Source organism: Phascolarctos cinereus, unplaced genomic scaffold (genome assembly GCF_003287225.1).
Source record: "Phascolarctos cinereus isolate Bilbo 61053 unplaced genomic scaffold, phaCin_HiC Scaffold_726;HRSCAF=1367, whole genome shotgun sequence".
NCBI classification, from domain to species: domain Eukaryota; kingdom Metazoa; phylum Chordata; class Mammalia; order Diprotodontia; family Phascolarctidae; genus Phascolarctos; species Phascolarctos cinereus.
Window position 1 is genome coordinate 49,933,565 of NW_027556098.1, and position 15,344 is coordinate 49,948,908.

The 15,344-nt window shown below is 37.0% G+C and overlaps 1 protein-coding gene across 1 annotated transcript in view; it reads left to right on the forward strand.

Moving 5' to 3' along the window:
- TIAM1 (TIAM Rac1 associated GEF 1) overlaps positions 1 to 15,344 on the forward strand; it is a 243,823-nt gene that overhangs the window by 174,637 nt on the left and 53,842 nt on the right. The window contains 3 exon segments of the mRNA XM_078146537.1: positions 4,285 to 4,366; positions 5,145 to 5,231; positions 12,277 to 12,501. Of these exon segments, the coding sequence (XP_078002663.1) occupies positions 4,285 to 4,366; positions 5,145 to 5,231; positions 12,277 to 12,501 (394 nt within the window).

Here is a 15,344-nt window from a genome sequence, read left to right on the forward strand (position 1 = left end):
AACAAGTAAACTAGATATGCTGAAACGACAGACAACAAATCATTCTCATTATCAGCCTTTTATATTCCAAATGCTTTAGCAGCCAGATTTTTAAGGAAAAAATAACTGACATACAAGAAGACATAAAAATACAATAATAGCATGAGACTTTTATTTCCCTTTCTTCATTTTGGACAAATATGAAAGAAACATAGACAAAAGGAAAAATGCAACATAGAACAAATTGCTAGAGAAACTAGATCTAAAAGGGATTGACAAAATATGCATGTTTTTCAGCACCAGTTTTGCAAAAATTTACTGTATGTCACAGAGATGTTGCAAATAAATGTAAAAAGGCAGAAATAGTTAGCTTATCATTTTTTTGCTCATAACACAATCAAAATAGTAATCAGATTAGGGAGTACAAATAAAAGATACAAAATTGGAAACTTAATGAAATCTCAAGTAATTAGTGGGTAAAAGAACAAATCAAAGAAACAATAAATATGTGAAAGAACAGATGATGAAAAAGCAAATCAAAATGTTTGGGATGCAGCTAAAGCAGTTGTCAAGGGGGAAATTGTATCCCAAAATCCTATTTTACTGAAACAAAAAAGGAATGAATTAATGAACTGAATAGACATTTAAAAATTTTAAAAGGAGCAAATCTACCCCAAATAACTGCAAAAGAAGAGCTAGTGAAAATTTGAGAAGAAACAGATAAACTGGAAACCAGAAAAGTTATAGAAATGATAAAAGCTGGTTCTTTGAAAACACTAAGAGAATTGATAAACCTTTAGCTATCTTAATTAAAAGGAGAACAGAAATTTCAAATCATCAAAATATCAGTGATTACGGTGAATACCCCAAAAAACCTCAAAGCCCAAAGTAAAAAGAATTGTCAGAGGACAGTAATATGTTATCAAAACTGAGAACACAAAATAGAGGATAAATTCCCTTTAGAAATATTAGATAATTTTTTTAAAAAACTGAACAAAATAGAGATCTTAAATAATCCAATCTAAGGAAAGAAAACAAGTCTGTAAAGGAAGTACTAACAGAGTACAGCAATCTATCATCATTCATTATGGCATTGGATTTATACTTCAGATTCAGTGATTAGATGTCAGGAAAACAATCAACATAATTAAATCAGCTCAAAAAAAAGAAATACTCCAAACCACACAATTTTTTTTTATATGTTTGGCTAGGCAGTGGGGTTAAGTGACTTGCCTAGGGTCACACAGCTAATAAGTGTTATGTGTCTGAGGCCGGATTTGAACTCAGGTCCTCCTGAATCCAGGGCCGGTGCTCTATCCACTGTGCCACCTAGATGCCCCCACACAATTTTTTCAATAAATACTTTTAACAAAGTCCAACACTCACTTTATGCTAAAAACCTGATAAAATATAGGCATAATGAAACCTTCTTATGCCATCATAAAAATATCTAAAACCTTCACAAGAAATGGTAATTCACTAGAAGCTTTCCTAGGAAATGGAGGACTAAGGCAAAGATGCCTGTTCTTCCCACTGTTTTGATATAGTTCTAGAAATATCAATAAGACAAGAGAAAGAAATTGAGGGCATAAAAATAGACAAAGAGAAGATAGAGCTATTTCTATTTTCTGATGACAAAATGGTTCATGTAGAAAATCCTAGCAAATCAACAAAATTGCAAGCTGAGAAGTACAACCACAAAAATCAACAAGATTTATGGCAATATCATTCAAATAATTATAGAACATGTAAAATACTGGAGGGAGGGGTGGGTCAAAATACCAAAGTACACCAGATACTTGTATATAATTCAATTAGAGATCTTATAAGAGATTTAAATAGCCAAAGTGCTTATCATTGGGCTGTGCTACTAAAATTAAAATGTCAGTAGTACCAATCAGATTATCAAATAGGTAATTTACAAAACTTAATAAAGTATTAACAAAATTCTTTGGACAAATACAAAATTTCAAATATCAAGTGAAATAATGTAAAGGGTGGGAATGAAGGGGGAATATCTCTTCCAAACCTCAAACTATGTTATACAGCATTAATCATTAAAAACCATTTTGCTCTGGGTAAGAAATAGAGAACATATTAAATAAATATTAAATAAAAGAGAATATTATTAAATAAAAGAGAAATGGTGGAACTTGGTAACCCAAGTGTTCCATAAACTGGAAAATTATTCAACAACAAACTTCATTATACCAGTATGATAAACTGCTGCGAAAACTGGAAAGAAGTCTGGCAGAAATTAGGCTTAGACCAACAGCTTACACATATTCTGCTACAAATTCAAAATGGATATCTGACCTTAATGTTAATATTAATTTTAATACTAATTAATCAATTTTAATATTAGTTTAATTGTCACACTCTGGAAAAAAAGTAGAAGTAGGTCTTTTACCTTTCATAGCTACAGATAGGAGATATAGTCTTAACCACTGAAGTTATAGAACCAATTTCAAAAGACAAAATAGAGGTTACATGAAACTGAAAAGCTGTATAAACAAAGTTAATAACTAATATTTGTGCATGTATGTAAGTATGTGCATACATGCATGATGAGAAGTATAAATAATGCCTGTGTGATACAAAAATATGATCAGAGGATTTGAGGTTGGATGGGAATTAAGAAATTATCAGATCCTGCTCTCATTTTATAGATGAGAAACTGAGGCCCAGAAAGGTGAAGTGATTTGCCCCAGGTCAAAATAAGTCAGATACTACAAGGTACAAAATAAGTAGTAGAGTAAAAATTTGATATGAGGTTCTTTGATTTTATTTTACGTCAAGTATTCTTATCAGGGCCTGTAAATGAACTCTGTTTTTTCTCTCTCCTTACCACCCCTGTCCCCACTCCCTTGGGAAAAAGGAAAAAGAAATAAATTCCTTGTAACAAATATTCATAGTCAACTAAAACAAATTGCCTCATTGGCCATGTTCAGAAACTATGTGTCTCATTTTGTACTCTGAATTTATCACCTTCCTATTAGGAGGTGGATTATTTTTTTCATTATCAGTCCCTTGGAACTGTGGATGGTCATGTTGAGCAGAATTTTTACAATTTTTGAAGTTGTCATTATTGTATGACTATTCTACTGGATCTTCTCATTTCATCCTTTATCAGTTTATAAAACTGCAAGCTTTTCATTTTTACATTTTTGATTTTATAGTATAAATTGCTCTAGTTTTGTTCACTTCTGATTAGTGCATAGTCTTGGCATTATCTCTTTGAAATAATATATTTCCTCATTTGTTACACTACAATAGCATTGCATTACATTCATATACCACAGTTTGTTCAACTATACGCCATTTGATGGACATCCCATTTTTTTGCCGCCACAAAATGAACTATTCTAAATATTTTTGTACAAATAGGTCTTTTTCTTTGATTCCTTTTGAGTGTAGACCTAGCAGTAGTATAGCTAGGTCAAAGGTCATACATTGTCAATTAACTTTTTATTTGTAATTCCAAATTTCTTTCCACAGTGGTTGTACCCATTCACAGGTCTGCCAACAGTACACCATTGTGCCAGTTCTCCAACAATCCCTTCAATGTTTGTCATTTTCTTTTTTTGTCATCTTTGCTAATCTGATGGGTTTGAAGTCAGAATCTCTGCCTGTAAGTAAAACAGCAATAAGATCCACTGTGAATTCATGAATCAACATAATGGCTGGCCTTTTAGCTACTATAGAGTTATGATCTAAGAGTCCTAAGTTATGACTCTTCAAATCCATTTTAATGTTGTTTACCTAATTTTCTTGCTTCACCTATCATTTTATTTACATGCTCAAATTCTGCCTTAACTGTTGATGCACAATCTTAACATTATTATTCTTTTTCATATAATTTCCAGTAGCCAGGGCAATAAACCTTACAAAAATATGTTCCTTTTCCTGTACTTAAGAGTATAACCACTGCCTTTTTTTTCCTGGTAGGTAAAAGAGGTGATGAAAAATGGCTATGTTCCTCATCACCACACTTCTAAAAATTAAACCTTAATAACTTTTTCCTACTATTAAAATTTGTTTTTGACTGCTGAAAGTTTTTGTGTGCTGCTAATTGTATACAGATAGGTATGGCTAGATACAGATTGGGACTGGGGAAAGTGGTATAGGCTGATGATATGGGTAATTTTTTATAACCCACATAAAGAGGTTTGCCTAACTTGAATTAAATTTACTGAGTCACAGTTTAAGCCCCTGTGATACAGGAAAAAAAAGACCATTCAAATGACAAAAATTTACCTAAAATATTGCATGTGTCTTAATTCAAGTTTTATTTGTGCTTTTTAGCTGTACCAAGAAATTGAAATATGCCCCAAAATTACACGGAATATCCAGATTGAGAAATCTGATACATCCAGTGATAATTATGGTAAGCTAATTATTCTTAAGGGTTTTTTTTTCCTTGTGTTTCCAAGCCAAAACAAATCTTCCACAAACAAACACTTATTTACAACTTAAAGGCCTATTTCAAACCAATTATGCATCTGATTTCTAGATAATTCAGAAGAGCAAAAGCTAAGAGGGAGAGGGAGAAGTGCTTTTATTTATATCTGTTGGAAATGACAGCAAATTTTCTGACTTAAATGCAAGAATGATTGGATTTCTTATTCCAAAAAAGAAACACCTACATATTGAGTATGTGATCACTTGTGCCATAATTAGTTATATACCTGAGCAATTAAGCATCATTACCTCTTTTCCCATTCTACTGGAGTCTTAGTAGTTTGAAATATGTCATAGTTGAATAAAAAATTGTAGTGCCACCATTACTCCCTCTCCATAATGAATATATGGAGATCCCACATAGTCTCTTAAAGAAAACAGTGTCCTGTTTTTACCACTTAGTAGCTTCAGCTTTTCCATCTATATGTCGTGGAGGTGAGGGGCATATGTAGACACCATCAGCTTTTTCAGATGATAAAACCTTTCACGTGGAGGACTGTGTGCAGATAGCTTCCTGGAGAATGTGATGATATTGCAAGAGAAATAACCTTGGAGAGGCCAACCCTGCAATCCCAGAATGAATCCAACATACTCATACTATGTAATCTCTTTAATGTATTGTCATAGCCTTCTTGTTCATATCTTATTGAAATATTTTTGCATTGATAATAATTAGGTCTGAGCCCCTGTATATATATTTGCAGGTTTTTCAATATCCTCTGTGGAAGAAGAAGGTGTTCAAAGGTTGTATGTGAATAACGTGAAAAAGACAGGTCTAGCATCAAAGAAAGGTAAGTGCAAAAGCCAGATTTTCAAACTATTCATTTTTATTTTATATGATAATAGATGATGTAAGGATAAGATATACCTGAGGGTTCCATGTTATAAATAACATTTGTTCATTTGATGTGAATGAGAGTAGTTTAGTGGGTTGAATACTTGAACTTGGGCACTATTTACCTCTCTAGGCCTCAGTTTCTTTATGTGTGAAATGAGAATGTTGAACTTGGTGACCTTTAAGATTCTTTCCAGTTCTATCTAAATCTAGGAGCTCTGTTTCTGTCTTCTCATAACCCTCTGAATTCTCTCTCAATACAAACTTTTCCAATTCTCTCACTTAACTGGACATGTTTAGAGAATACATACTTCTAGCTGCTAAGTAATAAATGACTTAGCCAGGACCACTCAGGTAGGCCAAAGCAAACAGAATTGTCTTGGTGTCAGAGTTTACATCTAAAGCTGCTTGCTCTATGCTTGCTCTGCTGCTGAAGTCAGGTTTGTAAGTTTAAACCATTTGTATCTCTAGTATGTAAAAGACTCCTGAGAATTTAACTTTGTCAGACCAGTAGGGCAATTCTGGGAGCTCTAAATAGTAATTTCCATGGTGATTCCTTTATGTCCCCAAAGAAGACTTTTCTCCCAGACATTAGTTTATGTGTCTGTCTGTCTGTCCATATGATGTGTATACGGTCCTGCCTTTTACATCTTCCTATTCAAATATAAAAATTGATTGGGCAAATACAGGGGTGGGGAACCTGGGGGCTTAGGGCCACATGTGGGCCTCTAGGTCCTCAAGTGCAGCCCTTTGACAGAATGCAAACTTCACAGAACAAATCCCCTTAATAAAAGGATTTGTTTTGTAAAACTTGGACTCAGTTAAAAGGCCACATCAAGAACTTAGAAGGCCCTGTGTGGCCTCAAGCCTTCAGATTCCCCACCCCTGTGCAAGCAGGTCTCGAAATTTATTCCTTCTGAATAACATACACACTCAATTGGGTATGGAAATATATCTTACCCTATAGGAAGATTGGAGGGAGGGAATAAGAGAGCAGGGGGATGATAGAGGGGAGGGGGTAATCAGAAGCAAATCCTTCTAAGGAGGGACAGGGTCAAAAGAGAATAGAATAAATTGGGGGCAGGATAGGATAAAGGGAAATATAGTTAGTTTTTCACGACATGACTACTAAGGAAGTGTTTTACATGACTACATATGCATAACCTGTATCAAGTTGCTTGCCTTCTCAATGAGGGTGGGTGGGGAAGGAGGAAGGAAGAAAATTTGGAGCCCAAAGTTTTAAAAATAGGTGTTAAAAATTGTTTTCACATGCAACTGGGAAATAAGATGTACAGGCAAAGGGGTATAGAAATCTATCCTGCCCTACAGGAAAATAGAAGGGGAAGGGGATAAGAGGAGGGAGGGCAGATTAGGAGAAGGGGTATTCAGAATGCACGCCACCTGGGGGGGGACGAGATGGGGAGAAAATTTAGAACTCAAAATCATGTAGAAGTGAATGTTGAAAACTAAAAATAAATAAATTAATAAGAATTTTATTCCCTCCTAACCTTCTTACTAAGGGTATTGTACAATTTCATCCCAAGGTGAAATTTTATGAACCAAGTTCTCTGAACATTTGGGTCAGTTGTGCATAATAAAACTTGGTCCCTGGTAGATGAATTATTTAGCTGCTACAACTCTTGACCATCTACTACTGATAGAGTGTGTTGAAAAGAGCACTGGATTTGGAGTCAGAGGTACTGTGTTCCGATCTCAGCTCTATTACTTAATACCTATATGACCTTAGGCAAATCACTTAACATCTTTGGGCCTCAGTTTTCCTCATCTTACACAATGAAGAGGTTGGACTAGGAGACCTTTAAGATCTCGTCCAGCTGTCAATCTGTGCTCTATTGACTTGGAAAAGCTTTGCAATAAATATGGATGGAAAAAGTACTCACACCATGAAAAATACAGATACGTGCAGTGTTGAAGTATGATCACAAAGCACTTCTGCTGGCAGCTTTGTAGAATGGCCAGGAACATTTAATTTGGCATTCTCTTGTACCATCTGTGATGGCTCCACACCAGCTCAGGACTTCATCACCTCTCTCTGGACTATAGAAATTGTATTCTCATCAGTCTCCCTTCTAGTCTTTCTTGTTTCCAATTTATGTTCCATATAGTTGCCAAAATAATTTTAAAGCATGTTTGACCATGTACTATCCTGCTCAGGAAATCTTGGGTGGTTCCCTCTACCTGGAAGATGAAATATTAATTTCTCAACTTGGCATTTAAAGCCTGTTGGTCCAGTTTCATCCTGATTTTCCAGGCTTACCTCAGCTACCACCTCCTATAGTCAGTTAGTGAGAGGAAAAAAGTACTAATAAATAGTAATCACTTACTATGTCCCAGGCACTATGCTAAGAAGTGGGGATAGAAAGAAATTAAAAAACACTCCTTAGCCTTAAAGAACTCACAACTAATAGGAAAGACAGCCGATAAATATCTAGGTACATAGGAGAAAAATACAAAATAGATGGAAGGTAATCTTGGATGGAAAGACACTTGAAGCTGGGGAGAATAGGGAAACATCCATGGCAGGTGGCATTTGCACTAAGTCTTGAAGATAGCCAGGGAAGATAAGGCAGAAGTGAGCATTCCAGGCATGGGGAACAGCTAGTGCAAGGGTGTGGAGTTGGGAGATAGAGTGTTGTTTTTGAGGAATAGCAAATAGACAGTATGACTGTATTGTAGAAGGCTTGGAGAAGAATAAAATGTAAGAAGACTGGAAAAGGTAAGAAGTAGTCAAGTTGTAAAGATCTTTCACTGCCAAACAGAGGACTTAATATTTGATCCTAGAAATCATAGGGAGCCCCTGGAGTTATTGATTAAGGGCTGTAGGAGGGGGAATGACTCGGGCAGCCCTCTGCTTGGTAAATCACTTAAGTCACTGAGTGGAGAATGTACTAGAGTGGGGAGGAATTTAAGGCTGCTAGGTGGTGTAGTGGGTAGAGCTCTGGGCTTGGAGTTAGGAAGAACCAAATTCAAATTCGATCTCAGACACTTCAGCCATGTGACCCTGAACAAGCCGCTTAACCTTTGTTTGCCTCAGTTTCCTCAACTGTAAGATGGGGCTAATATTAGCACCTACCTCACAAGGTTCTTGTAAGCATCAAATGAGATAATATTTTTAAAGCACTTAATACAGTGCCTGGTGTTTAACAGATACGATATAAACACTCCTTACCTTTCCTTCCCCCTTGAAGTGGAATGCCTGGTATAGTCAAGGTGAAAAGTAATAAGGACATGAGTGAGGGTGGTGAGTGTGAGAGAAGAGAGATGATGAGAAGGTAGAAATGACAAGATTTAGAAATAATTTGGAGGGGCAGCTAGGTGGCGCAGTGGGTAGAGCACCATCCCTGAAGTCAGGAGGACCTGAGTTCAAATTCGGCCTCAGACCAAACACTTGACACTTCCTAGCTGTGTGACCCTGGGCAAGTCACTTAACCCCAATTGCCTAAAAATTAAAAAAAAGAAAAAAGAAATATATTGGATGTATGTAGTGAATGTGAGGAAGAAGTGGAGGGTGACAGAGAGGTTGGGAGTTCACCCTAAACTTGTTGTTCTTAGTGCGCTTATCCTCCTCAAACTGTATCTGTGTAAATGTCATATCCTTCCTTCTCTCTGTCCCCAAAAGAATGTGAATATAAATTCTTTGTATTTATATGCTCAGTGCCCAGGACTGGACTTAACACACAATAGACAAATGCTTGCTAAATTTATTTCAATTTAGAAATGTCCAAAATCACTATTGGCCAATAGAGTCTAGAATACTTGAGTAATTCAGTGGATCTATTATGATCCAATCAATAAAGGCATTCCTTCCACTGGTGCAGGTGACATTCTGTTCATGCTTTCTTATTCTGTGCAATTCTTATCCATGTGCTCTTGTGTATCCCCTACGTGGTATCTACCCAACATCATGACCAGATCAGAGAGGGGATCCACTGGAGGGGATTTCAGAGGTCTTAGTCCAGCCTTCTCATTTCATATATGAGGAACCTGAAGCTCAGGGTGTGTTAGTGACTTACCCAGAAACCGCTTAGTAGGTCTGAGTGTCAGAGAGGATTGGAATCTAAGTCTTCAGGATCAAGAGCCAGAGTTCTTTTTACTGCACCGTGCTGCATCTAACTCTTTCATCCTGAATATTCAGACTTTGCAAACTCAAACGCAAAACTCTTTACTAAAATCATTATTGGCATTGTGAGCACTGGGTTATATAATTATAATTTCCTCAAACCAACCATACGAAGGTTGACCTAAGTCAACCTCTCTATCCGCTCTCCTTGAGTCTTGTGGAAGGGCAGTCATTTTTAGATAGGAGGGAAGGGAAGAAAGAAAGAGGAAGGGGGAAATGAGAAGAAGGAGGGAGCCTTTATTAAGCACCTACTGTGTGCCAAACACTGTGCCAAGGAGTTTACAAATATCTCATTTGATTCTCATAACAACCCTGGAAATTGTGCTGTTATTATCCCCATTTTATAATTGATGAAATTGAGGCAAACAAAGGTTAAAGTGACTTGCCCAGGGTTATATAGTAAATGTCTGAGGCTAGATATGAACTCAGGTCTTCCTAACTCAGGCTCAGCACTCTACTCTTTGTACCACGTAACAGCCACTAGATAGAGAGATTATTTATTAAGTGAGTCCTATGCTAAGCACTGGGTACAAAAAATAATTTTCCCATCTCTTTAAAGGGATCATTACAAGGTAAAACTCAACTTATTATAAGCTTCTAATTTCCTTAATTTGAGGGACAGGTAAATTCACTCTTCAGAGGTGATAGAAACATAAATAACCCATTTTCATCAATGTTCCTAAACATAGAAGCCTTTCAGAATAATAACTAGCATCTTGAACTCAATCTATTTTTATTACTTTTGGTGGCAATAATAAGTTGAGAAGGTTTAACTTAATACATTTTTTCTTAGGTAAATATGAGAAACTTTTTCCTTCCCAGCCCTTGCCTCCAAAACTTGCAGTGTTAAGTTTTAGTATACCTTCTTTTTTTTATACTTTAAATGTATTTACCATAACATGTTTGGGTCTTGCTTGTTGTTGTCTCAGGATAAATCTTTCCTGAGAAGTGTGGGGAAAGGATTTAATTGATTTTTCTGAAATAATTAGTATTTTCCCCCAACATATTACATGGTAGACCTCAATTCTATCTTCAGAAACAAGGTATGAAGTGTGAGAAGGGAGAAAGCCCGTCTGTGTCGATTGGGCTACAGTCATTGCAGAAAATCACACTTTTTCTTCAGTGGTTCTGTTTTATTTTCATTGGGTGTTTCATAGAGGAAACTCAAAGGACCTTCCTCTACCAATGCAGATTGACACTTTTAATTTATAGTCTCAGTGAGTTTCCTGGGATATTGAGAGATGAAGTGACTTGAGCAGTTTACATAGTGTCAGAGATGAAACTTGAATTCAAGACTCCAAAGAATCCATTTGATTTTACTTTCTTCAGTCTATTATTACTTCATCCATGTCTCATATTTCTATGAAATCTTCATATTCATCATTCTTTAAGGAGCAGTAATACTTCATTACATTCATGTACTGTCATTGGACATACACTTTCTTTCCATGTTTTTATTATTACAAATAATGCTGCTGTCAATATACATACGCATACACATGGGTCTTTTCTTGCTGGCAGTCTCACTAGTGAAAATTCTGGGTCATAGGGTGACAGTTGAGTATTTCTTACACAACATTCAACTTGCAAAATGACTGAGTTCCTGCAAATGCTTATGATTCACTAAATCCAAGGAGTATAAATTTCTTGTAATGTTGCATTGGAATTAGCTTCCCTGAATAGCTGAATAGGTGTGGGGGGTGCGGAGAAGAGGGTGGGGTTGGATGCATCATCATGGTTTAATTTTGCAATCCATTCTTCTCTAGGTTCTTTCCTCTGTTTCTCTTAACAGATTTTTTCCCAAGTGTTACCACTTAAAAATACAGCATCAAATCTCTCATTTCCTGTCTTCCCTACCTCCTTCCATTTGAATGCACATTTTCCTGCCCTTTTTTGTGTTTGTTTTTCTTCCCTTCTCACCCTCTTCCTCTCTCCTTCACTCTACTCTCTTTTCCAAAAATCACGTTGCATGTATTTTACAAGACTTAATTACTCCCATAAGACAATCAGTCTTCTCATGCTTTTCTGGCTAGAAAAACGAGCAGTACTGTATAGTAGCTTCTGGAAACTATGGTCTTGTGACTACATGCTTTGGGAATTTTCTCAACCTGTTTACCCAATCTTTGCTGATCTATAAAAATATATCCAGTGTTAAATCTGATTATGACCAATTTAGTTATTGGTACAAAACTATTAGTCAGTATTTCTTTCTGTATTAAAGTGGCGCAAAAGGAGATTCTCCAGGAACGTTCGAGTGCTTAAGTCATTGAGTTCAAAAGAGATACTTTACTAATTTCAGTAACTGTGCTACAAATATCCCATGTGCCTTGAAGATAACTGTAGCAAATCAATCTGAATAATCCCTGATAGAATACAAGCTTTGTGAGAGCAGTTTTTATTGTTGTGTCCCCAGCACCTAGCACGGTACGTACAGTACATAGTAGATACTTTATAAATGCTTTTTGATTAATTGTTACTCCTCACAATCATATTTTCTTTGCAGTCTTTTTCCAGGGAAATTGTAATGAAATCAGTATTTTAAAAGAAATAAAAACAGCTACATAAAACCTATTTTAAGACAAGTAAATGATGGTTCACCAGTATTTTAGGTGTATGGTAAAGGTCACAGGACATGGTAAAGTTTGATTTTGATAGAATATTCATGAGAAAATAGCCATTTATCAGTATACGTTCTGTATTGGAATGTCATTGACTTTGTTCTCGTCCATCTGGGTTTCAATCACTTCTTAGTGGTGGCATGGGGTAACCTGGCATGACATTGAAAGCCAGAGTTCATGGATGATGTGCTCTAATTGTATGTTTTTCCTGAAATTTAAAATTTTCCATCTTGCATTGGCAGGCTTGAAAACTGGAGATGAGATTCTTGAAATCAATAATAGAGCTGCAGACACCCTCAACTCATCCGTGCTTAAAGATGTCCTTACTCAGCTGTCACTATGCCTTATAGTACAGACCTATCCTGAATTGGTTGGAGGACAGAAGCTGCTCGAGACTCCTCCTCATCGTGTGGACAGCCTTGCAGATTTCAGTGATAGCCCATTTGCCTTTCTCACCAGCAACCCAGGTATGTTTGAGCTAGATTCTTAAGGGTTATTGGATCTCAAAACTATTTCCTTGGGAACTGTGGTGGACCTGCAAGGATCCTCCGGGTGGTCCAAAGTCATCTCAACTCTTGACTGAAAGGTTCTAGACTCAGGGTATAGATTGACGCGCACATTTTTTTTTAGATGTGGGCAAGGTGGAAATTAATTTGCTTAACTATGAATGTTTGTTACAAGGGGAGTGTTTTTCTTTCGTTGGAGGGAGAAAGAATAAATTTCTAATAAAAAAATAAATTTTTATAAATAGCATGGGGAAGATATGGATATGTTTGAAGGCAGCATGGAAAGAACTAGAGGATAAAGAGTGATTGAAGATTAGAGGAAAAAGGGGTATAGTTGAGGGTTGGTCTCCTGGAGAAGACAGGAGGGAGTGAGAAAAAGCACATTTGTAAAGGGATGGCCCTTGGCAAGGAGGAGAACAACTTCATTATTAGAACCTGGAGTAAAGTAGTAAAGAGTGTGAAGTGATGTCAAGTTTTGAGATGAAGAAAAGGGGAGAAAATGATACCGCAAATGACCTCATTTTTCTTAGTTAAGAAAGGAGATCTTCAACTAGGTGTGAAGGGAGAGAGCTGTAGGAGATTTGAGGAGAGAAGAAAATGTTTGGAACAGCTTCTGTGGGGATAGAAATCACTTACAGAGAAGTAAAAAGGTGGCGTTGTTGCAGTGAAGGCCCATCACATAACATAAATTGGTAGTGTACCCTGTCAAGATACTATTAGTAGACACCTGTTTTCCAGAGCTAAGGCCCAGCAAGCAAGGTGTGCGCTGAGCTTGGCATAACAACATTTGTGTTCACCCTCTGGCAGAATCACATAATTATTGTATTTCTTTGACCAGCACCAGGTGTTCTCTGAGCTTGACAAGAATTGGGCAAATTCTGGTCATGAAGCCCTGCTATGAATCAAACTTGTCTCTATTGCTGCTGTTACCCCTCATTGTCAGGATACAGCCCACTGTGTAGCCATTGATGTGAGTATCAGGGTTTAGCCACACTAAAGCGGATCCTCCCACTAGGGGCAGGGTCCTGACATATGTGTCTAATATGCCTTCTTGCTTATAAGCCATTTCCCTCACTTGGAAATTAAACTTCTGTTTGATTCCTGACTCTCCTGTCTCTAGCCCGCTCTGTTCAGGTTAGAGGCTTGTTCGGTCCAGTTGACAACCCATTCAGTTAGGTTGTGTGTCTTCCTCCAGTCATCAGCAAATGAATAGGAAGAGAGGAGGTAGATAACGAAAGTAATCCAAGATTGGAATTTATCAAGGGATTGTGAATAATAGGATAACGTGTCAAGGTAATGAAAAGTAAAGGTTGTGTGGCTTTGTAGATTAGTAGATCCCAACTTTAGAGATGAAATTAGGAAGGGAAATTAGGAGGAAAGTGAAGTCAGAACAGAAGTAATGGCCTGAGAAAGTACTGAGGGTTAGAGGGATTAGAAGTCCTAATGATGGTGAAGACTATGTTTGGGAGGGGCAAGGCACAGAGAGTTAGAGATGGATAGGAAGTTATATTCCAGTACAGCAGGGATTTTTGACTTTTTTGTATGTCATGTTCTTCTTTGGAAGTCTGGTGAAAACCTCAGAATAATGTTTTTAAATGAACACAGTAAAATACATAGGATTATAAAGGAAACCAATTATCCTGAAGAGTAGTTTATAAAAAAATTTTTTTTAAAGGCAGTCAGGGTTAAGTGACTTGCACAGGGTCACACAGCTAATAATGTCTGAGGCTGGATTTGACTTCAGGTCTACCTGACACCAGAGCCAGTCTCTATAATAAAGATTGGATAGAAATTTTGATGATCTAAATTTAAAAGAAGTACAGGTTGCTGAGCGATGGTAGCAAAAGCAGGGTCTACATGTGGCAGTGAAGAGCAAGAAGTATTCCAATTCTTCTTTCTGGATCAATATGTGATATGAAGGTATAAGAAGAGGTACAGCCAGTACTGGAGAAGATAGCTAGAGCGGCGGTGTCATATAGAAGAAGCTGGTGGTGAGAGCAGGTAAGAATAGGAGGGGAAATGATGAGGGGAATGTGGAGAAGTTTGTTAGTTATTAAATAAGAATTGTAGAGGTCACATTAGGAGTGAACCTAGTGAGAATGGGATGTAGGAGGATAGGATTGAGGTGGATGGGGGTGATAGAATGGGGACAGTATATTCCTGGACAACTAGGAATAAGGAAAACAACAGGTGGTGGGAGTTTAATAATCATAGGTATAGCCGTGAGTGACAGATGTATTAGCATGCTCACAGGATACGTTAGCAGTAGGAAAGAATGGAAGTAGGGAGTCCAGTTAAGATGCTGTCAAAATAGTCCAGGTGATACATGGAGAAGTCCTGAAGTGGAAGAAAAGAGAACAGGTGTAAGAAATGTCATGGAAGTAAAATCTATACGACTTCGGAACTGATTGGACATGAGCTTAAGGAAGAGGAGAGAGCCAAGCATGACTTGGATGACTGGAGGAAAATAGAGGAATTTGGAGGAGGAATGGGTTTATTAAAGAAGAAAATCAATTCTGTTTTGAACATACAGAGTTTGAGGTGCCAGTAGGTATATTTTTGTAGGTATATAGAAATAGATGTCTGGAAGGCAGTTGGTGAAAGAGATTACTGAGAGACATTGTAGAGAGAAGAGCACCCAGGACAGAACCTTGGAGAAGATTCAAGTTTAGTGGATGGAAGATAAAATGATAACTTAGCAAAGGAGAAGTTTCATATGGGTAGGAGAACTGACATATTGTAAGATCATAAATCCAGAGCTGGAAGGGGCGTTAGAAATCATATAATTCAACTCCCTTATTTAA